Genomic DNA, 24887 nt, shown 5'->3' with positions numbered 1-24887 from the left:
GTCTAACGTTTTACAGTTGTTCTGGTGATGGTAGCTTTTACGGTTTTGGTTCCAGAGTAATAATAATAATTATGAACAGTTTCTGAACTTGTAGTTTGAGTTCAGCAAGCACATTTTACTATATTGCATTATTTAAAATTTGGCAGGGTCTCCAATGGCCAGTTAGTGCTCTTACTCCCTCCTAGAGGCGGAAAAGGGAAGTGCAGTTTGGCAGCTACAGCCGGTAGAAGCCTACTTGAAATGTCTTGACAAATTTGAGAATAAGCGAAGAAAGTTTTTAAGGAATCCAGTTAACACTAAAAATAGAAACTGTATAGATCCTGTGACCCTCAACCACAGACTTTTTTTTCAGCGGATGAGAGGCACAGAACCTGCCAGGTGACAATGTGACATGCAGGGTTCGACCTAGGACCGCAATTTGCAGTTCTACTTCGTGACAAGTTAGAAGGGGCAAGTTTTGTGTTACAAGACATGTTGCGCAGTAAATTTATCAAACAGTTCGGGATTTTGCGTCTGGAGTTGTCGACTTGATTATCACACATTGATCCTGTCTAGGATAACTTTACATGTGTTAAATATGGGGTGAACGCTGACTTTTACTGTTTCTATTTCTTTTTTCTCATCTTCTACGGCCAAGGCTACAATTAACTGTCAACATAAGGTAAGGCCGCAGTTTGTAAAAAATGTTCTTATCTAACTCAGTGGCAAGACAAAACACCCCCACTTTACAAAAAAATGTCACTACAATTACGTAATTACATGGTAATTAATTTGGCTTATCTATAACAGCTATTGGCTGCGCAATTTTACTAAACTCCAATGAAAATCATAAAGTTGGATGCAGTTAAATTGTTTGCAAATCTTAAACATTAAAAACAAGCATCTTGTAGTCTCACATGCTTTGATAGCCTACAGTTATCTTTGTTCTGAAATCAACATTTCACATTGTACACAGTCATATTACCATGGCTTTTGACAATGTGATAGTCTACTAATAATTTTACACGGCGTTACTGGCCCAGAGAGGAATGTAAGGGTTATCGACGGCGAAGATTCATCAGCAATAATGCGGTACCAATAATCCTGTTAGTTAATCCTCAATCATAACAAGATATATTGTGGATCTATAAACTAGTAATGATGGTTTCTGAGCTGAGCGTTTCGTTGCCTGTGGTCTTTGTACCAACGAGTGTCAATTCACATTTTTGTTGCGTAAAATAGTTGCTTCCACGGACTACAGATTAAAAACCTACCTAGCTAAATCTGGTGGATTGGTATGTTGTACATTGTCCGTGACAAATAAACGAATAAATTAACGTTTCGTGTAATTGTCCACTATTTTAAATGATTATGAATGTCATTTTTTCGTTGCATCTGTTGCTAAATGACTGATGAAATTAATCAACGACCAACTACACAACTAAAGGTAATTATAACTTCACGGGACTCAAACATGGTAGGCTAATGCGAATAACGCTGCAGCCAATTAGAATTACGCATGCAATGCCATCTCTCCTTCGCAGTATTTCCCCCAGATATCGACTGGTACACGAGGCCTATTGGTTTGCATTCCACTGCGCATCTGTCAGCGCAGCAAAACTTTAGAACTTTAGAAAAGGAATAACATATTGAAGCATATACAAGCAGCCGTTCATATTGATCCGTTAGCATCTGGAACATCTGAATGTTTACGTATCCACTTTAAGACATATTTTGTAGGCAAGTGTGCTGACATTCGTTGTCAAATTCAACAGTTTTTGCCTCTCCATCTCGTGCATCCAGGTGAGTTATTTCCTTTAGTGGCTTGGGACTTGCTCCAGTTTCCGTGGACTGCGATTTCTGGGCTATATGCTTGCTTGGACTACTTGGAATACTTTTGTCTATATATATAATACTGTAAGTTGTCTGATTTAGCTGGTCTGTAACATTATGTATGTCAACGATATTTGATATAAAGAGCGTCTTTTGGGACTGTTTCGGTAATTGGCACTTGTGCGTAAAGGTTATGTACTTTATTAGTCACTGAATTGTTTCAAAGTGTACAGATGATTCGAAAAGCAAACGGCTAACCATAATATCATATAATGCATTTACATCGTGAACATTGGTTTGTCCATATGTAGGTATAAAAAAATAGCACGCTTATTTTGGCTGTTGGTTTCCTCAGACAGTTTTAAAGGAAACACTAGCCTACAACAATCAAACAATTTAATAGATGGTGTTTGTCAATGCTGCGTAATCTGCTGCTCTGCCACTCTTCTTGATTCTACTGTAGGCTACTTGACGCCGAGATCACAGCGCTCCTCATGCTCCCCATCCAACGCGCGCGTTTAGAGCAACGGTGTATCGAAGCGGATTTATTATAAACAATTGATTTTCATGCCCAAAATGCATGCATTTTATTAAACGTACAGAGCTAAACGTAGCATCACCGACTGTGCATGTGTGTTAGGGATGGAATAAAGCGCTCACTTTGTGGATCCTGTTGATCTGTGTGCTATATTTTCCAGCGTGTGAAATGCCTTGGAAGAGCTCGTGTTGAATAGAATAGTCACCATAGGCTTCAAGAAAACCCGGTTGCCCTCCGTTGTAGTGGATGGCATTTGCGAATACCCCATGTGGAGACGTTTGCTCCTTTGATGTAATCTTAATGTGATGCACTTTCCGTTTTTCTTTGACGTCGACTGACACGCGCATGGAAGCCCTGCTCTTATTTTCCTAGTTTTTTTTTTTCAGTTCCTTTGACACAACCGAGAGGATCGTGATTTTTGCATGCAACATAGCGGGATTCATGTTGGAAGCGTTTTTCTTTATCAATGTGCATTGATGTAGCAGAAGACGTGGAGGAGATAAGGTAAGACAAACTAGATTCAAACGCTTTTATGGTGGTGATGGTCCATGGATACCAAGGCGTTTCTTTACCAATTTTTCAGATGCGCTTTGTGAACTCAATTGTGTAGGTAGGCTATGTGGGTAGAATGTATCAATAACTGGATATGTCCATTGACAGCTGGCGTCATACATGGAATCATACGGCCCCACAGGTCTGCTTTGTTTGTAGTCCTCTCTTGATACAACTTGCTTCATCAAAATAAAACCTTAAAGACTAATTGCACTGTTTTCTAATTGTCTAACAGAACCCTTATCTCAGCACCTGGTAGCTTTGGAAAGGATTTCATTGAAGAAATTGTCTGCAAGCGATTAAACGGATTTCCATTCTTGTCTAAATCGGGAATTACACATCCAAACTGGGATCTATGAGCGGAAAAGTGGCGAAGCCAAAAGAAGATAAGGATGCTTCCAAAGGTAAGAGGCAAGCCTTGCAACGCACAGATTGCTGCTCCTAAATCACTGGTTTAAAGCGACCGTGCGCTCATTCATCTCCCACACATTCTCTGCTCACCCTTTGAGATTTCTGAAAACAATAGTAGGCCAGCTACTGAATGGCACAGCATATGTGGCTTGCTGGTGTAATTTCAGACTCAACCAGTAGCCATCTAGAATTAGCACATGTTATAACCAGCTTATAACCCAATGATTACGCAAGTAGTGTATCTTATTTATTGGTTTCATTATTTAAACAATAAATATTTGATAATAGTACATTAATTAATGCAAAACCAAGAACCACAATGAAAATCAAACCATGTAGTGTTTTTTAATGAGCATTGGTTAACCTACATGAATAATGGTCGTGCTGTCGCTTTAATGTGAAGGCAGTGAACAACAATGTCACTGGCATCCGTTTGAAATCCCCTCTGTTCTTGCTTGCATCTTTTTTTACGTGGGTTTGCATTTGCCCAGCTTTCAACATCATATTCTAATCACACACAGGGGAGTTCTACGCTAATATGACGTGGGCACACCATTTGTTTTGGTAGCTCGTGCGCTAATGACCCATTGCGTAAAAATTAGCCTCTGCACGTCTCTAGAAAAGCCTCGCTTTGTGTCGGGATGTAAACTGGCGAGCCATTGCCATGGAGACAAAGGGAGGCAAGGTTGCCAGAGAAACCTCAGCGAGATTAGTCGATGTGCGCGCTCTACACCGAGGTTGTCCATGACAGTTTGGGGGCTGGCATGCACAGGCTTTCATCCCTTTGTTTTGATGATTGCATATTTTTGTCAATTGAAGCAATCAATGGCAAGGCAACCAATCAAAACAGAATGTATCCAACAGCTACTGGAAACTGACAAAGAGGCAGCCAATGTGGAGTCATATTCAATTACAAAATAGTTTGTTCAGGATTAATCTGCTTTATATTAGTACTGTAGGCTATGTTGAATTTATTAATAGCCTATGATTCCATTGAAAGGAATGTTTGTTTTGATTATGTGCTTATTGAAAGATGATCATAATTAAAACCAATATTATATTTGAATTATAACCACCAGCTTCCCTGCTTGTCATGTTTCCTGCTTTATTTGGTAAATACTGCGCTATTCGCCCTAAACAGATGAATAGGGCTCAGTTTGACCTCACATATATTGTTTAATGCATGTCTAATAGACTATATTCCAACCATGTTATTCGGTGACATTTCTCCAGCGCCAACAGTAAGAGTGTGGACCTTTTTCTTTGTCCTCCAATAATTGTTTTCCTTTTTCATTCAGTCCATTGCTTTATCACTTGCTTGGTGAATTGGACTTGAAGCCTAATGCAGTTGACTTGTGCATGCTTTCACTTATTGAGATGTTCTCACCTCAAGTTTCACATGGAACTTTCCAGATCCCTGGGTCTGAGTTGAATTCCCCCCCCACACACACACACTCACACACACACAGTATCCTTGTCATAATACAGCATTATACAGTACCAGTCAAAAATGTGGACACACCTACTCATTCTAGGGTTTTTCATTATTGCTACTATTTTCTACATTGTAAAATAATAATGAAGACAAACTATGAAATAACACATATGGAATCATGTAGTGACCAAAAAAGTGTTCAACAAATCAAAATATATTTAATAATTGAGATTCTTCAAAATAGCCACCCTTTGCCTTGATGACAGCTTTGCACACTCTTGGCATTATCTCAACCAGCTTTGTGAGGTAGTCACCTGGAATGGTTCAATTAACAGGTGCGCCGTGTTAAAAGTTAATTTGTGGAATTTCTTTCCTTAATGTGTTTGAGCCAATCACTTGTGTTGTGACAAGGTAGGGGTGGTATACAGAAGATAGCCCTATTTGGTAAAAGACCAAGTCCATATTATGGCAAGAACAGCTCAAATAAGCAAAGAGAAACGACAGCCATCATTACTTTAAGACATGAAGGTCAGTCAATATGGAATATTTCAAGAACTTTGAAAGTTTCTTCAAGTGCAGTTGCAAAAACGATCAAGAACTATGATGAAACTGACTTTCATGAAGACCGACACAGGAAAGTAAAACCCAGAGTTACCTCTTCTGCAGAGGATAAGTTCATTAGAGTTAACTGCACCTCAGATTGCAGCCCAAATAAATGCTTCACAGAGTTTAAGTAACAGACACATCTCAACATCGACTGTTCAGAGGAGACTGTCAATCACGCCTTCATGGTCGAGTTGCGGCAAAGAACCACTGCTCTAAGGACAACAATAAGAAGAACAGACTTGCTTGGGCCAAGAAACATGAGCAATGGATATTAGACCAGTGGAAATCTGTCCTTTGATCTGATGAGTCCAAATTTGAGATGGTTGGTTCTGACCACCATGTCTTTGTGAGACACGGAGTAAGTGAATGGATGATCTCCGCATGTGTGGTTCCCACCGTGAAGCATGGAGGAGGAGGTGTGATGGAGTGGGAATGCTTTGCTGTTGATACTGTCAGTGAATTATTTAGAATTCAAGGCACACTTAACCAGCATGGCTACCACAGCATTCTGCAGCGATACCACAGCATTCACAGCATGGCTACCATAGCATTCTGCAGCACCATCCTGTCTGTTTATCGCTTAGTGGGACTATCATTTTTTTTTCAACAGGACAATGACCCAACACACCTCCAGGCTGTGTAAGGGCTATTTGACCAAGAAGGAGAGTGATGGAGTGATGCATCAGATGAGCTGGCCTCCACAATCACCCAACCTCAACCCAATTGAAATGGTTTGGGATGAGTTGGATCGCAGAGTGAAGGAAAAGCAGCCAACAGATGCTCAGCATATGTGGGAACCTCTTCAAGACTGTTGGAAAAACATTCCTCGAAGCTGGTTGAGAGAATTCCAAGAGTGTGCAAAGCTGTCATCAAGGCAAAGGGTGGCAAGTTTGAAGAATCTAAAATCTAAATATATATTTTGATTTGTTTTACACTTTTTTGGGGGGGTACAACATAATCCCATATGTGTTATTTCATAATTTTTGATGTCTTCACTATTATTCTACAATTTAAAAAAAAATAGTAAAAATAAAGAACAACACTTGAATGAGTAGGTGTGTCCCAATGTTTGACTGGCACTGTACATCAGAAGTGGTTATATCAACTAAAGTTTTAATCAACTTCATTTTATTTTAGCCTCAGACACTAACCTGCACCTACAGAGGAAAGTGAACGATCCACCGTGCATCGAGCACTATGTATTAGAGATGTCAATAATAGTCCATATGACCATCACTTTTTATTCACTGTCTTTGGAGTTTCCGCTTTAGATCAATTCCACTGCTCTTTTTAAGAACAATATGGGATTGAGGAAGGGAGTTAAACCCTGGAAATAATGGAATGAAGTTCCAGGCCTAGATTTAAGCCCTACGCTTGCGTCACAGTTCGACAAAATGTTAGCACACCTCACCAAACTCTTTGATCGTGGATGTTTTTTTCAAGGATTCGATTCAATCCGTAGCGCTGAAGATCTGTGTTATAGATTGAAATGGAATGGTCATTTCTGAATGAGCCCACGTGTGCAGTGTTTAGCGTTAATGTCGTCCTGCGAACGCTGGGAACATTACCTTTTACATTTAAATTGTGCTATAACGCGGATCTTAGTGCAGCGGATTAAATCGAGCCCCAGAGTCCCTCTCTCTGTTCCCATTAAAAAGGGAGTATGTGTGTGAGTAGCAGGACAGTAACAGAATAGAGGGATAATAAGAAATGCTATCTATTCTCTGTGCGTTGGCTCACTCAGTGAAAGGTCATGCTTCACAAGATAGGAGTACATCCTGTACTATTACATGTGATTTACAGAACGGTAGCAAGAGACAACCATGTTTTAGGCAGGGATAAAGCCTCCCTCCAATATCAAAGCAGGCAAATCAGTTTGTGAGCTTCCCCGCACCCTGGTGAGCCTGAGTTGTCCGGACAGAGAGGTGTATGGAAGTGTCCCTGCTATCCCGGCCTCAACCCCAGCATCCCAGAGCCTGGGAAATCAACGGGATCAATGCTTGTTTACATAGTCATTATGTTGACATTTCTCGTCTCTCTTTTCTAGTCTTTGACTATAAAGCCTCTTGTTGTTATTGTATGTGTCGTAGTTTTTCGAATATTCTTCTACAGAAATCACTTATCAAACGTGGCATCTCCTTTAACATAGTACTCTCTTTCTCTCCCAGGCTTCTTTGTGGCCTGCTTTTTTTAATAGACTCTCAGACCTCTTTTGTTGTCTCTGTCAGTGCCTCTTTAACGGCATAAGCCGAGCAGAAGGTATAAGTCTTGCATATTTGCCGCCATATTAATTCAGCCCAGGGCAGCCACGTTGGCCAATCAATAGATATCCAGAGTTTGGAGTCACTGCTTCCTGAATCACAAAGGAGCCAGCTCTCCCCTGCTCTGCTGTGACACCTGCTCTAATCTCATTGGCTAAACAACACGCTGCCTACAGTATCATTACCATCTTTTGATCTAGTAGCTGGCTGGCTCTCTCGGAAGCCCACTTAAATAGGACGGGGTCGGTTTCAGCAAAGACAAAGGAGGAGATTAGAATAGTGCTAAAGAGGTTTGTTATCTTTTACACAAAATCGCCATGCTGGGGATATGCTGTTAGCTTAATGCTGCTGTTGGGTGATGTTATGGCGCTAACTCACTAACTAGTCGCTGAGAAGTGACAAGTGATCCTTGCGTACAGTAGGCTATACCATTCCGTCAAGCTAAAATATTTAGACTTGATCTTGTCACTCACTTCTAAAGTAGTTATTTACCCCACGATCGCTAAAGAGGGAAAAAGTGCTTTTCTATGTGATTTGACGGACAGCTGCAGTGGAAACTCACCGCAAAGGGGAAAACCTCAAATGTAAGTGGAAAGTTTGTAAGTCTCTATGGGATGTGATGGATTATGAATGATATTGCAAGTGGAGTATAGTTTGACTGTACGCCGCTGAATGAACCAGGCAGCATCTCGGTACAACGTCTCATCATGTCCTTGCTTCACAGTGATGTGGCCATGCACAGTATGTCTGACATAGAGTAAATAACCCAATGAAATAAAGTGAAACATAAACTTACTTGCACTCAGCAGTACATGTAGTTAGTATTTTTATACTTGTTCATGTTTTAATTATGCTGTGTGTAAACACTGCAAACAGGACATTTTCTAAGTCGATTTCCCAGAGTATAGACGAGATGTGGATGGAGATGTCGTGTCGGCAGCGCCAGGGCCAGTGTGCCCTGTCAGACAATTTTCACGGTGCTGACGCAGATCCGGCTACGCTGCCCCGAGGAGGCTGGCTCGCAGCCGCGCATCAGAGACCTGCCACTCTGCATCGCGCCGCGCCGCCCTGAGATGTTTGGGAAGGTTAGGGGTCCTGTCTCTCCAGCTCCTCGCTCTGCCCGCCGTGCCCGGGCAGTGTGGGCACTGACGGACAGCCTCGCTAGCTGGCGAGGCACTGTAAGTGGTGCTTTTCTGTCTATCTGTCTGTCTCTGTCCTGCTTTGTCCTCAGCCCTTAGGAGTGGAACACCATTCAGCACCCAAATGTAGGCTTCTGTATGCACAAGGCATATAGACTTGGGTGTTAGGCATATAGGCATATAGACTTGGGTGAGTTGACACGTGATTAATAAAGTGTCATGGTCCTTCGGTGAAGTGATTTGTCAACATGACCTTTTCCAGGAGTTTTTCTTCATTCAGTAAAGTTGCCATGACTGACCTGGTTGCTTTCAGTCAGTTCATTCCAGTAACCATCCATGGGTGCAAGGCCTTACCACGCAGTATGTGTCATCCCCAAAACAATGACACCAAAAAGGTACTAGGTAGAGTAGATCTAGCTCCTCTGTCATTTCATCATTGTGTGGCCGGGGTCAGTGACCTGCCGTTAAAATCCCCTAAATACCTGGCTGCTATGATGCGTCAGCCAGTCTGGTCCTTGCCAATCCTGAAAGCTGTGTGTTTTATGAGGTGAATGGGTTTGTATAAAGCTCTTCCTCAATCCCTCCCATTCTCCTTATTTCTCTTCTCTATTCACCCTGACCCCTGGCATCATGGTCTACCGTTGCTCCCTTAGTACACATCTAAATCGGCCACATCATTTGGCTGCCTCTGTGTTCATTGGTATGCTTTAATCCTCATTCAAGAAAGGGCCAGGAGTGAAAACACAGCCTCGCATCTCGTCTTCATCATTCGTTTATTCACAGATATTGAAATGCTCACACAGTGCCAATGGGCAGGGTTTGAGAGTATGTAGGTGTGGATTTGACTCAAATTAGATGTAGTGATGAACTGTAGGGGGATTGTAGCAAGTCAGGCTTGAAAGGGTACTTATGTGATTATCCGTAAAGATGGCTTTGGCTGGAAGTCGGTTATTCGTGTCATGACTGATCTTAAATATTTATTTATTATTTCTAAACCCCGGTTCTCTTATCAAAGTAATGGCTGAAAGGATCACAGGACATCTTTCATGTAGGTGTGGGATTATGTATCGATTCAGAATGTTTGGATTACAGCAGAGTTTGGATTGTTTTAGATCCAGAAATGCGCTACCCCACTCGGATGTATTTTTTTTCTATCTAAAGATAATCCTCCATAATTGTGGTTATGTGTGTCAAACTGTGCTGATGACAATGACCTCTTTTATACAGAGCCAGGATATTATAATATTTCCGAGTACATGCCCCTACGTGTGTTTATGCATTTTGGGTGGTGTCAAATTTGTATTGTGTTTTCATAGCGGCCGTACTGACATATCAGATACATGCGCAGTAGGCTACATAGGTTACTGCCCATTCACATGAAACCCCCTATTTCACAAAGGCTACTCCATAGTGGGACTGTGATGAGGACAGGCAAGACATGGCCATGTCCCCCATTTAGAAAAAGCTGTTTGTTTTCCTGACTGGCCTATTAGGACTAAATCTAGCACATTGACCACGTCAGCAAGAAATTGGCCACTCATGGCTAGCTTTATTTATTATTGTCCCACAGGAGCTATCTTGACGAAAGAGAGCCTTGTATGCTTTCTCTGCTTTCCACCAGACAGAGATGAACCATAATACATCACATGGAGTGAAATATTACCTGAGTAATACCTCTGCCAGGTGTATGACAGTCCTCATAATCTTGATGTTGGTATAGAAGGCAATAAGATAGGAACAGAGGGGGATCAGCCAATCAGAGACACCATGAGGATGGAGTTAGGAGCTCAGCTGTCTGACAGATAGAGTAGATGTGTGTCAGAGCTGACTCATTTAGCTGTAACCCTTTAAGCAACACCGAGCCACAGCCATTAGTTTAAGCCCTTTAAATGAGACGGAGCACAGGGAGCCACAGCCATCAGTTTAACCCCTTTTAAATGAGACGGAGCACAGGGAGCCACAGCCATCAGTTTAACCCCTTTTAAATGAGATGGAGTACAGGGAGCCATAGCCATCAGTTTAACCCCTTTTAAATGAGATGGAGTACAGGGAGCCACAGCCATCAGTTTAACCCCTTTTAAATGAGACGGAGCACAGGGAGCCACAGCCATCAGTTTAACCACTTTAAATGAGACAGAGCACAGGAAGCCACAGCCATTAGTTTAACCCCTTTAAATGAGACAGAGCACAGGGAGCCAGAGCCATCAGTTTAACCCCCTTTAAATAAGACTGAGCACAGGGAGCCACAGCCATCAGTTTACATCCTTTAAATGATTCGGAACAAAGGGAGCCACAGCCATCAGTTTACATCCTTTAAATGATTCGGAACAAAGGGAGCCACAGCCATCAGTTTAACCCATTGAAATGAGACGGAGCACAGGGAGCCACAGCCATCAGTTTAACCCCTTTAAATGAGATGGAGAACAGGAAGCCACAGCCATCAGTTTAACCTTTTTAAATGATTTGGATCACAGAGAGCCACAGCCATTAGTTTAACCTTTTTAAATGATTTGGATCACAGAGAGCCACAGCCATTAGTTTAACCCCTTTAAATGATTTGGATCACAGAGAGCCACAGCCATTAGTTTAACCCCTTTAAATGATTCGGATCACAGAGAGCCACAGCCATTAGTTTAACCTCTTTAAATGATTCGGATCACAGAGAGCCACAGCCATTAGTTTAACCTTTTTAAACGATTTGGATCACAGAGAGCCACAGCCATTAGTTTAACCCTTTTAAATGATTTGGATCACAGGGAGCCACAACCATTAGTTTGAGTGTTAATAGCGGACCCAGTGACAACGTGACAGAGATAGTGACACACATGGTCCACAGGGAGCAGGTGGCTGGCTGCTGATGTGTCGCCGTTATCGACAGAGGACAGGGAAGAAGGACCAAGGGGACAGTATGAGAGGCACAGCTGAATTACAAGTGGAGCAGAGCTTTAGATGGACAAGACAAAGAAATGTAATTAGTGTCAATGTACAGTGTGTAGTAGATACAGAGTTGTCCTATCCTACACTAACAAGAATTTGAGATATACAGTATCAGCTGAATGAGTGATAATTGTATCTGAAAGGCAAAGGTCTTCTTAGCTAGATTTTTTAAGAATATTTCCCTCTAGCAGGCTTTAGTTCCTGATCAATATACAGTACAAGCCGTCTTCAATATAAGTTGCCCCTCCCTCGCATGCCTGCCTCAACTTTCGATTCCTGTTTTTCTGCAGTCAAAAGACTACAATAGCCAGAAGGCTGTTGACAAGCAAGGCAACTGTGACTGCAGTTGTTTAACATAGCAGTCATCCTATTTCCTCTAGTCTCAAAATGATTACAAGTTTTGTTTAATTTGTTTGCTAATTGAGGAGCGTTGCTGCGTGAGCCAGGTGTGGGAGAGCTACTATAACGCTCCGCAGTTTGCATCCATTTCGCCAATGCAGGGGGTTCCTCCACATCCGTGTAGGCCATCATTTTTTGGGACAACTGGGACACTTTTTTCGGCTATGAACCCAGCATGAACTGGCAGGAATTCACCCATTGGGTGTTGCGTTGACTCATCTGAGCAAGGAAACACGACCATAGTGTGAATGTTCCATTTTTTAATTGCAGCTGCTTCACTATTCTATGTCTTTATGTCCAACTAGGGACTGGCAGGGGACACCTCTGGTGAGGCAGTGATTTGTTGTCAGTTGAGGGGTAAAGTGAGGCCACAGAAGCAATTATCAGAAGGTCAAAGGTCACTAAGCAGCCTCAGGCAGTGGAAGAGAACTGGGCGCTAGCCTAGCCTGTTGGAGCTCAATCACAACTGCACTGCATAATTTCAGATATTCAAAAAAGGACCATTTCAGTTTCTCATTTCAGCCACCATTTCAGTCTCATTTCAGTGACTTCTTCAGTCTCGGAACAACATCCTCAGTGCTGGTGTCCTGACTCCTGTCCACGTGATATCAAGGTCTAGAAGTCATGTCGTGTAAAAGTCTTTTCCGGCCCCGGTGGATGGATGCGCCATTTTAAACCAGGAAGCCGGGGGATTAATAGAAAGTCCGGACACACACTAATTAAAGTTGGATTAAGGCGAGGTAAGAATGGGAGGCAATAAGGCTGGGGCCAGTGGTAATAAACAGAACAGTGGGCTGTAGGCTGGAGAATAATAAAACAGGGCTTGAGGGGAGAGCAAAGCAGCGTAGTGTGGGCCAGAGTGCTGTACTGTAGTTGAGTGTGGTCGCCTCTGGCTTTGATGTGGCTGAGATTAGCATTAGCGTAGTTAGCGTTAGTGTTTACATAAGCATTAGCATAGCCGTGGCTATAAAGCCTGAGCTGGCCAAAGACTCTTTGGCTCTGAGTAGCCTGGTGTGCGCTAACCCGAGTGACAGGCTGCCATCTCCTTACCACTAACCCGCCGCCTGGGCTGGGGATGTTATAACGAGATTATTTTCTTCCCGCTTCCCTTGTCCAGCAGCTCATTTAACCAGCACATTGAAACCAGGTCTGGGCCTCCTCGCGTCAGCTTTCAGCAGCCCACAGACTACGCCAAGTTCCCGGTACGAAGACAACACAACCTAAATTTATACCATTAGCACTTGGCATGCCTTAAAACACATTTTCAAGACAAGGCGAATTAGGCTCCTCTGTAGTGCTGAATGTGTAGGATCGTCGGCTGGCTGAGGGTTGAGTGAGAGTGGAGCGTTGATAGCGCAGGCAGCATACTATAGCATGAGTCGGTCCTCTGCATGTGGTGGGGACATACAAGTGGATTAAGCGGTTTGAGCTCTGCATGTTGTTGGATTCGGGGTCAACTTTGAACATTGTTATACGCATAAGCATAGTATATATTGGAGTGAAAGAGACAGTTTTTTTAATGTCAGAGGTTAATGGTTATCTGTAGAAAGGCCGATGGCTTTGGAATGTGTTGGGTGGACGGGAGGAGGTCACAGGAGTGCTATAGGGGAAGTGGATGGACATCTGTGGATTAGGCGAAGGAGGGGTTGAGGTCAGGTCAGATCCCCTGAAGTGAGAAATGATGGTTTATTATCCTATCACCCTCATCCTGTTGAACCATAAGATGTAAGGATTGGAGAGAAGGAGGAGTGCCTAAAGTGGAGTATATATACTTGTAGTGGTGAAGACATCTCTTTGTCTGAATTACAGCTGTGTCGACCCTTTGGGAAGAATTAGCTTCTCCAGTGTCCGTGAGTTATTTACTCTGAAAAATTAGAACCTAACGATGTTGTTAAGTCAAGGCGTGACTCCCCCCTGCCCAGCCTGCTTTGTTAATGCCAGCAGCATACCACCCTGCATACCACTACTGGCTTGCTTCTGAAGCTAAGCAGGGTTGGTCCTGGTCAGTCCCTGGATGGGAGACCAGATGCTGCTGGAAGTGGTGTTGGAGGGCCAGTAGGAGAGGAGGGGGATGAATTGTGATTTACAAGTGATTGACACTGCCCTGTGTAGGGTGCTGTCTTTCAGATGGGATGTTAAATGGGTGTCCTGACTCTCTGAGGTCATTAAAGATCCCATGGCACTTATTGTAAGAGTAGGGGTGTTAACCCTGGTGTCCTGGCTAAATTCCCAATCTGGCCTTCAAACCATCAGGGTCACCTAATAATCCCCAGTTTACAATTGGCTCATTCATCCCCCTCCTCTCCTGCTTGGTTAATGACATTGATCTGTGGGTCACTCAGCTCAAAATGGCAGTTTCATCAGGATTCAGACATGCACACCCCCACAAGAGACCTATGAGATCCGTGGTTGAGTGTGTGGGTACCTTGTTTGGGTGTGTCAGAACTGTTTGGTTCCTCTGTGGGCTGGCTGGTAGAGAGAGTGGGCAGACCTTCAGAAGGCAAGCTGCTCTCTGATTGGAGGAGAAAACATACAGCATCGACAGCTGCTCTCAAACAGCATCGACAGCAATCGGTGGGATAAGTGAGTGTGTGTTTTAACCGCTTTTTGTCAGCGCGGGGTAGGCTAGGGTAGCAGAACTCCGGTTTGGGAGGAGGTGGAGGCTCTGCATCGGCTGACTCCATCTCCATCTGCTCTAAACTGCACTGTGTGTGTACTGGCTGGCACAGGTGTGTGACAGGCAGCAGCAGATCACTGTCACAGACCACTGCAGAGTAATCAAGGGGGATTTGGTTAAGCCACTAATTAGAACTGCCATGTCCAATGACGGGAGTGGAAATAAGAAGGGGAGCAGGTGACATCAGAAGATCAGTCATTTAATAGGATCAGATTATGATAGGACACCTTGAGTGGGTGATTCAATAGAAATATTCAATGTTTAAAGGATCTCTCTGCTAAGTATTGACTTCCCTGGAACTAGAAACATAATATAGATTTCTGTTAGGGCCTATTCTTCAGAGACAAACGTTTAATTTTGCTCCCCAGATGAGATGAGAGAAGACGAGAATTCCATTCAGAGTGAAGCACATTACAGATGGGAATGGACACAGAAAGGATAGAATGGGGAAGAGATTAAGGATTAATTAATCTCTTAAATTATTATCAACTGCTCAATCGAAAACATGTAATGTGTGTGTTTGTGTGTTTGGTGTGAACCCGATGCGCATTGCAGAGTCTTAACTGGGGAGATGGCTTTCTGTTTTGGGGAGGCAAAAAAATGCATTGTGAGGATGATTTCTAAATATAGCAGCAATCCTTCGCTGGTCCCTGAAGCCGATTTAACACAGTCTGGATTGGTGAACATCACAGCTACATCTCCTGCCTCTCTCTCTCTCTCTGTCTCTCTCTGTCTCTCTCTCTCTCTCTCTCTGTCTGTCTCTGTCTCTCTGTCTCTGTCTCTCAGGAGGGAGAGATAATTTACATAATGAGACGCTGCCACGGCAACAAAACCCAAATAAGCATGGGATCAGTCAGCAGGGGCCTCGGAGGTTCCTCCCTGACACACTCTCTACTGCTTTGGGGGCCACAGCAGGAACAGACACACTCATCGGGGGCCCCAGAGAGAAGGGCCCTATAGAGGCAGGGGTTTGATTGAAACAGAGGGGGGAGGAGTTGGTGTGTGTTTTAGAGAGAGAGAGAGAGAGAGAAAGACAGAGAGAAACACAGGCCTTGATATAAAAATAATAAACCAAGACAAAATCATTTATAACAGACTTTTTCCTACATAACACACTTACTGCAGATCCCCTTATTGTATGGGACACTTTCAAATGTGCCTTCTGAGGTCATGCAATTCGCTACTCCGGTCAAAAGAGATTAGATTAACAAAGGAAATAGAGGAACTAACACAACCTTATGGAATAATCCTTGGATAGCTTTTCAGAATTCATCGATAAATTGGCCCACAAGGAAAACTAAAACCATAAATGACCTGTTAGTAGGAAATACCTTTATTTCCATGAAAGCTTTAAAAAGCCATTTTGGGGCATCCCGGGTGGCGCAGTGGTTAAGGGCGCTGTACAGCTGTGCAGCGCTAGCTGTGCCACCAGAGACTCTGGGTTCACGCCTAGGCTCTGTCACAACCGGCCGCGACCGGGAGGTCTGTGGGGCGACGTACAATTGGCCTAGCGTCGTCCGAGTTAGTGAGGGTTTGGCCGGTAGGGATATCCTTGTCTCATCGTGCACCAGCGACTCCTGTGGCGGGTCGGGCGCAGTGCATGCTAACCAAGGTTGCCAGATGCACAGTGTTTCCTCCGACACATTGGTGCGGCTGGCTTCCGGGTTGGATGCGCGCTGTGTTAAGAAGCAGTTCGGCTTGGTTGGGTTGTGTTTCGGAGGACGCATGATTTTCGACCTTCGCCTCTCCCGAGCCCGTACGGGAGTTGTAGCGATGAGACAAGATAGTAGCTACTAAACAATTGGATACCTTGAAATTGTGGAGAAAAAAGGGGATGTTTTCAAATACATTAAAAGTTGTACAAAAAATTTGAAATCTTTTGGACATCTGAGCAATCTTGAGGGTATCCTATACAGAACCTATGCCTATGCAACTGACAATCTTTTATAATCTTTTATAAACTGACAAAAAATATAAACAATCAGTTATTTGAAAATAACTGATATTGGCACAGTATATTGCGAATTTTGGAACATAACTAACGAGATTACAGTTAACAAAAATGTACGATTAATCCAGTATAAATTATTGTATAAAATGTATTATAGTGACAAAATGCACAAATTCTACAGCACAATGGCAGAATCATGTCTTTATTTTTTATTAAAATTTGTTTTTACTTTTTACCCCTTTTTCGTGATTTCCAATTGGTAGTTCAGTCTTATCTCATCGCTGCAACTCCCAAATGGACTCGGGAGAGGCGAAAGTCGAGACACGTCCCTGCCGTGCCGCACTGCTTCTTGACACACTGCTCGCTTAACCCGGAAGTCAGCCCCACCAATGTGTCAGAGGAAACACCGTACAACTGCCGACCAAAGTCAGCGTGCAGGCGCCCAGACCGCCACAAGCAGTCACTAGAGTGCGATGAGACAAGGACATTCCGGCCTGCCAAACCTTCCCCTAACCCGGACAACACTGGGTCAATTGTGTGCCGCCTCATGGGTCTCTCGGTCAACGCTGACTGCGACACAGCCTGGGATTTAACCCGGGTCTGTAGTGATGCCTCTAGCACTGCGATGCAGTGGATTAGACCGCTGCACCACTCGGGAGGCAGAATCCTATCGTAAGTGTAAAACTAATAATGACTCAATAACCCATGCTATCTGGGAATGCTATGTCTGGAATTTATGGGAGGAGATAGAAAGTTGGATGTCAGAAGTATTCAAATGTAAACCTACTTTTAGTCAGTCTGCATATTTCAAGACAAGGCATATGAGTGTGTAATGAGATACCCAATGGGCTGGGCAATTATTTTCTCATCACCCTTTTGAAAGAACGTATATTAAAAATGTGGAAATCTGCCATCATCAACACAATGAAAAAATCGAACAACTTACTATTTAGATATTGAAATAGCATGAGCGACCGAGAAAAACGAATTGGTACAATTGAAGGCCATGTGGCAAACAATAATGCAGGCACTAGGGATGGAGGTGTGAGCATGGGGATCTGGGCAGAGACAATTAAGTTGTTGTTTGTTGACATCTGTACATTTTTGTTCGTATGTGTATATTTGTATTTGGTGTGAAAAATTAATAAAAAATGACAAAATAAATATTATTTAAAAAATGGAGTTTAGGAACTAACATTACAGGTGGATGGCAATGAAAACTGTACCGCAGAGGCACAAAATAAGTTAGAGGAAAAACAAAAAGACCTGGAGAAACTTATTTAAGAACGATCAAGTGTCATATATTACAGAAATGTGCCAAATTCTTTTAGAATCTTCAAGAAATGGTAGACTATCAAATACTTAGCAAGGTCTGATTTCACTATTAGTGAAACAGGACCCAGGTGGTAAGTATAAAAGATCCAGTCCACTTAACAAACTGGAGGCCCCTTACACTTCAATGTTGTGATGCAAAACTCCTGGCAAAATGCATTGCACATAGAATTTAGAAAGGTTTTACCGGACATTATTAATCATGATCAGACAGTGTTTTTGCATTGATGATACATTGGTGATAAAATAAGACAATTACATGAAACAATAGAACACTATGAAACATCAAAGAATGCATGCCTGGTCTTCATAGCAGATTTCAAAAAGGCCTTTGATAAAATACGACTAGAATGTGTATATATAAACGCCTGGACTATTTACATTTTTGTGAATCTCTTATACAATGGGTTAAAGTTATGTATAGCAACTCCAGATGTAAAATAGTAAATAACGGTTACTTATCAGAAAGTAGTGAACTATCAAGAGGAGTTAAGCAAGGTTGTCCATTCTCTCCATATCTATTTGTTTTGGCTATCGTGAAATGTTAGCTATTAAAATAAGATCCAACAATAATATCAGGGGCTAGAAATCCACAGCTTAAAAACAAAAATGTCAATGTATGCCAATGACTCTACCTTTCTCTTAAGTCTGCAATCTGGATCCCTGTATGATATCATTGACAATCTGGATCCCTGTATGGTATCATTGACAATCTGGATCCCTGTATGGTATCATTGACAATCTGGATCCCTGTATGGTATCATTGACAATCTGGATCCCTGTATGATATCATTGACAATCTGGATCCCTGTATGATATCATTGACAATCTGGATCCCTGTATGATATCATTGACAATCTGGATCCCTGTATGGTATCATTGACAATCTGGATCCCTGTATGATATCATTGACAATCTGGATCCCTGTATGGTATCATTGACAATCTGGATCCCTGTATGATATCATTGACAATCTGGATCCCTGTATGATATCATTGACAATCTGGATCATTGACAATCTGGATCCCTGTATGATATCATTGACAATCTGGATCCCTGTATGATATCATTGACAATCTGGATCCCTGTATGGTATCATTGACAATCTGGATCCCTGTATGGTATCATTGACAATCTGGATCCCTGTATGGTATCATTGACAATCTGGATCCCTGTATGGTATCATTGACAATCTGGATAATTTCTCTGGCCTCTCTGGACTAAAACCTAATAATATTATGTATTGGAACATTAAACTACATAACTTTTACATTACCCTGTAGTTGACCAATAAAATGTTCTGATGTTGAAGTAGACATACTTGGTATTCATATCCTTAAAGAAATAAACTCACTACAACACATTTCAATAGAAACTACTCAAAAATAGACCGATCTTGCAACCATGGCGAGTTAAATACCTGTCTATTTAGGGAGAAATCACACTAATGAACTCTTTAGTCATATTACAATTTACTTATCTACTTATGTTGCTGCCTACTCCAGATGACTTGTTTTCAAATTATATGAGCAAAAAATATTTAACTTTATTTGGAACGGTAAGCCAGACAAAATTAAACGTGCTTATTTATATAATGAATATGAGTTTGGGGGGCTAAAATGATTAAATATTAAAGCATTAAGCCTCTCACTAAAAGCTTCAGTCATACAAAAGTTATACTTAAACCCAAACTGGTCCTCCAGCAGATTAGTAAGAATGGTGTTCAAAAATGGCCTTTTTGCCTTTATCCAGATTACAACCTGAAAATGAAACCTTGTTCAAAGTATTGCCTTTTCTGAAACAAGCAATACAAAGCTGGTTAAAATGGAAATGTCATCCTCCTGAAAAGACAAATCAAATATTACAACAAATATTATGGTTAAACTCAAACATACTTGTATGAAAAACCATTCTTAATGGATAATTACATTTTAAAACAATCTTTGCTAATGATAGTATGAATAGGAATGGTGAAGTTATGTAACACATGCAGCTATCAACAATCTATGGGAATGTTTGCTCTGTCCAAAGTTATGACCAACTGATTGCAGCATTACTGCAGAAATGGAGGAGACAAGTGAAAAGGGTCAAAAGTAGGGACCTTACTTGTCTGCCCTATATTAAAGACCAAAATTGGTGAAAATAATTGTAATGAATAGAAAAATATACCACGTTCATTTTGAGGACCAAAATGTTGACCGTTGAGCCATACGGATAGTTCCGATTCCATGGCACATGGTTTTTGAACTGACACACAAAACAATGCTCCATTCAAAACATCAAGTTTTCTATTTCAATTATTATTATTATATTATAATTATTATTAAAAATTATTATACAATAATTCTGTCCACCAACAGAATGTTATTTATATATATATGGGGCATACAACCATCTCAGCCCTGCAGAATTTGCTGCAAAGAGATAGAATCAATAGAACATTTGTTATGGTATTGCCCATATGTAAATTGTTTCTGGTCACAGGTTCAGGAAAAATCACAACGTTCACTTAAAACTAACAAATAGCACTGTTGGGCGAGTTGGAAGCCATGGTCAAATCAATTAGCAATATAATAATACTCTTATATATATATATATATATATACAGTTGAAGTCGGAAGTTTACATACACCTGAGCCAAATACATTTAAACTCAGTTTTTCACAATTCCTGACATTTAATCCTAGTAAACATTCCCTGTCTTAGGTCAGTTAGGATTACCACTTTATTTTAAGAATGTGAAATGTCAGAATAATAGTAGAGAGAATAGTTTATTTCAGCTTCTATTTCTTTCATCACATTCCCAGTGGGTCAGAAGTTTACATACACTCAATTAGTATTTGGTAGCATTGCCTTTAAATTGTTTAACTTGGGTCAAAAGTTTCGGGTAGCCTTCCACAAGCTTCCCACAATAAGTTGGGTGAATTTTGGCCCATTCCTCCTGGCAGAGCTGGTGTAACTGAATCGGGTTTGTAGGCCTCCTTGCTCGCACATGCCTTTTCAGTTCTGCCCACAAATTTCCTATGAGATTGAGGTCAGGGCTTTGTGATGGCCACTCCAATACCTTGACTTTGTTGTCCTTAAGCCATTTTGCCACAACTTTGGAAATATGCTTGGGGTCATTTTTTCACCAAGCTTTAACTTCCTGACTGAGATTTTGCTACAATATAGCCACATAATTTTCCTGCCACATGATGCCATCTATTTTGTGAAGTGCACCAGTCCCTCCTGCAGCAAAGCACCGCCGCAACATGATGCTGCCACCCCCGTGCTTCACTTTTGGGATGGTGTTCTTTGGCTTGCAAGTGTCACCCTTTTTCCTCCAAACATAACAATGCCCATTATGGCCAAACAGTTCTATTTTTGTTTCATCAGACCAGAGGACATTTCTCCAAAAGTACGATCTTTGTCCCCATGTGCAGTTGCAAACCGTTGCACTTTTCGCACCAAAGTACGTTCATCTCTAGGACACAGAACGCGTCTTCTTCCTGAGCGGTATGATGGCTGCGTGGTCCCATGGTGTTTATACTTGCGTGCTATTGTTTTTACAGATATACGGTACCTTCAGGCATTTGGAAATTGCTCCAAAAGATGAACCAGACTTGTAGAGGTCCACAATTTTTTTCTGAGGTCTTGGCAGATTTTCCCATGATGTCAAGCAAAGAGGCACTGAGTTTGAAGGTAGGCCTTGAACTACATCCGCAGGTACACCTCCAATTGACTCAAATTATCTCAATTAGCCTATCATAAGCTTCTAAAGCCATGACATCATTATCTGGAATTTTCCAAGCTGTTTAAAGGCACAGTCAACTTAGTGTATGTAAACTTCTGACCCACTGGAATTGTGATACAATGAGTTATAAGTGAAATAATCTGTCTGTAAACAATTGGTGGAAAAATTACTTGTGTCATGCACAAAGTAGATGTCCTAACCGACTTGCCAAAACTATAGTTTGTTAACATGAAATTTGTGGAGTGGTTGAAAAACTAGTTTTAATGACTCCAACCTAAGTGTATGTAATTTTCCGACTTCAACTGGACAATCTGTGTCTAGTATCAGAAAATAATTGGTTCATAGTTCATGTAAGATATCACAGCACCCTGAAAGCCCTCAGAACTGCCTCAATTTGTTGGGGCATGGACTCCACAAGGTGTCGAAAGCATTCCACAGGGATGCTGGCCCATGTTGGCTCCAATGCTTCCCACAGTTGTCAAGTTGGTTGGATGTCCTTTGGGTGGAGGACCATTCTTTATACACAGGGGAAACTGTCGAGTGTGAAAAACCCAGCAGTTTTGCAGTTCTTGACACAAACCGGTGTGCCTGGCACTAGCTACCGTACCCTGTTCAATGGCACTTACTCTTTTAGTCTTGCCCATTCACCCTCTGACATATACAATCCATGTCTCAATTGTCTTAAGGCTCAAAAAATGTTTTAGTCTGTTTCCTCCCTTTCATCTACACTGATTGAAGTGGATTTAACAAATGACATCAATAAGGGATCGCAGCTTTCACCTGGATTCACCTGGTCAGTCTATGTCATGGAAAGAGCAGTTGTCCTTTAATGTTTTGTACACCCAGTGTATATTGAAATGTATTTTTGTCATGTAATACTGTGTAGAACATGTATGTGAAATAAATGTATGTAGCAAAATATCTGTAAAAATAAGAGTGCAATACATGGTTGCTTAGGGTCCTTCAAAAGGGTTGGGTGTGTTTGAAATACATAATACTTCTCTAATGTTTTATGTATGTATTGAAATGGTCAAATAAATGATAACAAATAATAGTCCCTAACAGCAGAACTGACTCTCTGTCATAAATGGGATGAACACTGCTGAGGGGAGACTGAAAAGGTTACACGAATAAGCACAAAACACTTCAGCTTAAAGGTTACACTGGGAAATGAAGACACTGTGCTCCCATTCCTCACAACTCCAACACACCCTGGTTCTCTAAGAAACCTACTGTAGTCTGAGTCTCACAATTGGCCTCCTGAGATTTTGGCCACCATCTTGGATGAGATTTTGGCCCTCTCTTTAACAGAGTTGGTTAGAATGAAGTGCTGTGTTTTCATAGCCAGGCAGGGATACACAAAACTGTCACGCCCTCCACTCTCTAACCCTGGAGCTGTGTCTTTGTGCTTGGTGTTCAGTCTCAACCCCTAACACAGGACATTAACACACTGCAGCCACACCACATCTCTGTTTGTGGTCTCTGTGTTTTATTATTCAGAGACAAAACACCTATCTCAAGCAATCAGAACTCTCTGTGCCGTGCTCTTCTGTGTGCACTCAAGGAAGTCCTGAGTGTGCGTGCGCTGTGACCTCTACCCAAAACCGCCTTAAGAGATGATTCTCATTTTCACACTGTAGCCTGTGTGTGTGTGTGTGGCTCTCTTTCTGCCATGTTGTTCCAGTTCTGCAAAACCTGAGTCTCACTGTTCTCTCTCTGTTCTGTTTCTTAACCAGAATGAAAGGCATCTGCTGTTTGTTTATTGCCCCAGGTTTGGCTGTACACAAGCAGATAGGATTAGGGGTTTATGAGTGTGTTTAGCATGTTCTGTCCCTGTATGTGGGTGTGTGTCTGTCTACGTTAATGTGAGTGTGTGTGTGTGGGTGTGTGTTGTGTGTGCGCGCGCGCATTGGTGTGTGAGAGTGTGTGTCGTGAGGCAGCTAGTCCTCACAAGCCTATGTGTGGCCCCTGAGGGTGTCCACATAATTGAGTGTTTGCTGTGTGCTGCACCTCTCTCTCTTCTCCCGCTCTCTCCCTCTTTCCTCTCCTACATCTGTCTCCTACAGTAGCAGAGCATGGCGCTTGCAACACCAGGATAGAAGGCTCGATTCCGGGGAACACCCGCACGTTAACATTTGGATTCAAGCTTCTGCTGAATGGCATATATTCATAGTTAGAGGGGGAGCATTCTATAGTCTGAAGGTCTTACCATTATGATACAGAATGTGTCTGTACATATGAATTAATCAGAGACGGGCTGTCTGACTGTATGAAAGCACTGTCACAGTCACTATGTGACACACTGGTGGGGGGGGTGTAGGCTTAAATAACACACAGGCTACATGCACTACTCTGTAAGGCGTTGTTAGTCGAGCCACTTTTTCTTTGTTATGAGGAATATTCAATATAGCTTTATGTTTCTATGAATGGCACTGGGCTGAATCATCACTTTGTGGTCACATATGTTTGTGTTCTGTATCTTCGTAAGATCAGCATCAGATCAGCATCACTGCTTCGTTTTGGGTCGTAAAGTATTTTTTTTAGCCTGTGATTAGCATTGTGCTCGTTATAGAGGAACAGACTGCTTTTGTAGCACCTTACAGGGGCCATATTCAGGAACATAAAAGTGTTTTTCTCACCATCTCAATATAGGCAAATATCTCAGTAACAGCTCACAGGGTGACACCAGTGCCAGACTTTGGTGTTGGGGAGAGAACACTGAGAAACAAACTGTTCTGTTTTCTAGCCTAACGAGGCTTTGAACTTCTCTTTCAAAGGCCTTTATCTTTTCATCCCAGTGCAGGGGAAGAAAAAGACTGTCAGAATGAAGGGAGAGAAAGAGTAAATGAGAGGCGCTAGGTGGAAGCTCTGCTTTTATCTGGCCTGCTAATAAGGCGCTGTGGTTGGGGTGCGGTGGCTGGGGGAGGATAGGGACTGGGTAATGACCATTGGCATCCCCCTTAGCGTGGGTGACGACCAAGCCCACAGGTGGTGCCCACCTCCGGATCTCCCTATGTGAGATCCGTCTGTACCCCCACCCACCCGATAACCCTTCCCCGCCCCTGTCATCTAGGGGCTACTATCTACATAACATGACATGCTCG

At 42.2% G+C, this 24887-nt stretch overlaps 1 protein-coding gene across 3 annotated transcripts in view; it reads left to right on the top strand.

Annotated features, from left to right (window-relative positions):
* Window positions 1–1589: 1589 nt before the first annotated feature.
* Window positions 1590–24887, top strand: part of fgf13a (fibroblast growth factor 13a) — a 188320-nt gene continuing 165022 nt past the window's right edge. Inside the window, exons 1-2 of one of the 3 annotated variants that reach the window (XM_042303062.1) lie at window positions 1590–1782; window positions 3138–3306. In XM_042303062.1, coding sequence (XP_042158996.1) covers window positions 3258–3306 — 49 coding nt within the window. In that variant the 5' untranslated portion in view covers window positions 1590–1782; window positions 3138–3257. Of the gene's footprint in view, window positions 1783–2270; window positions 2855–3137; window positions 3307–24887 lie in introns of those variants that run through there. The other 2 variants (XM_042303061.1, XM_024382809.2) reach the window with 2 other exon arrangements.

This window comes from Oncorhynchus tshawytscha, linkage group LG21 (assembly GCF_018296145.1).
Source record: "Oncorhynchus tshawytscha isolate Ot180627B linkage group LG21, Otsh_v2.0, whole genome shotgun sequence".
Lineage (NCBI taxonomy): Eukaryota > Metazoa > Chordata > Actinopteri > Salmoniformes > Salmonidae > Oncorhynchus > Oncorhynchus tshawytscha.
This window is presented reverse-complemented; position numbering and strand designations above follow the sequence as displayed.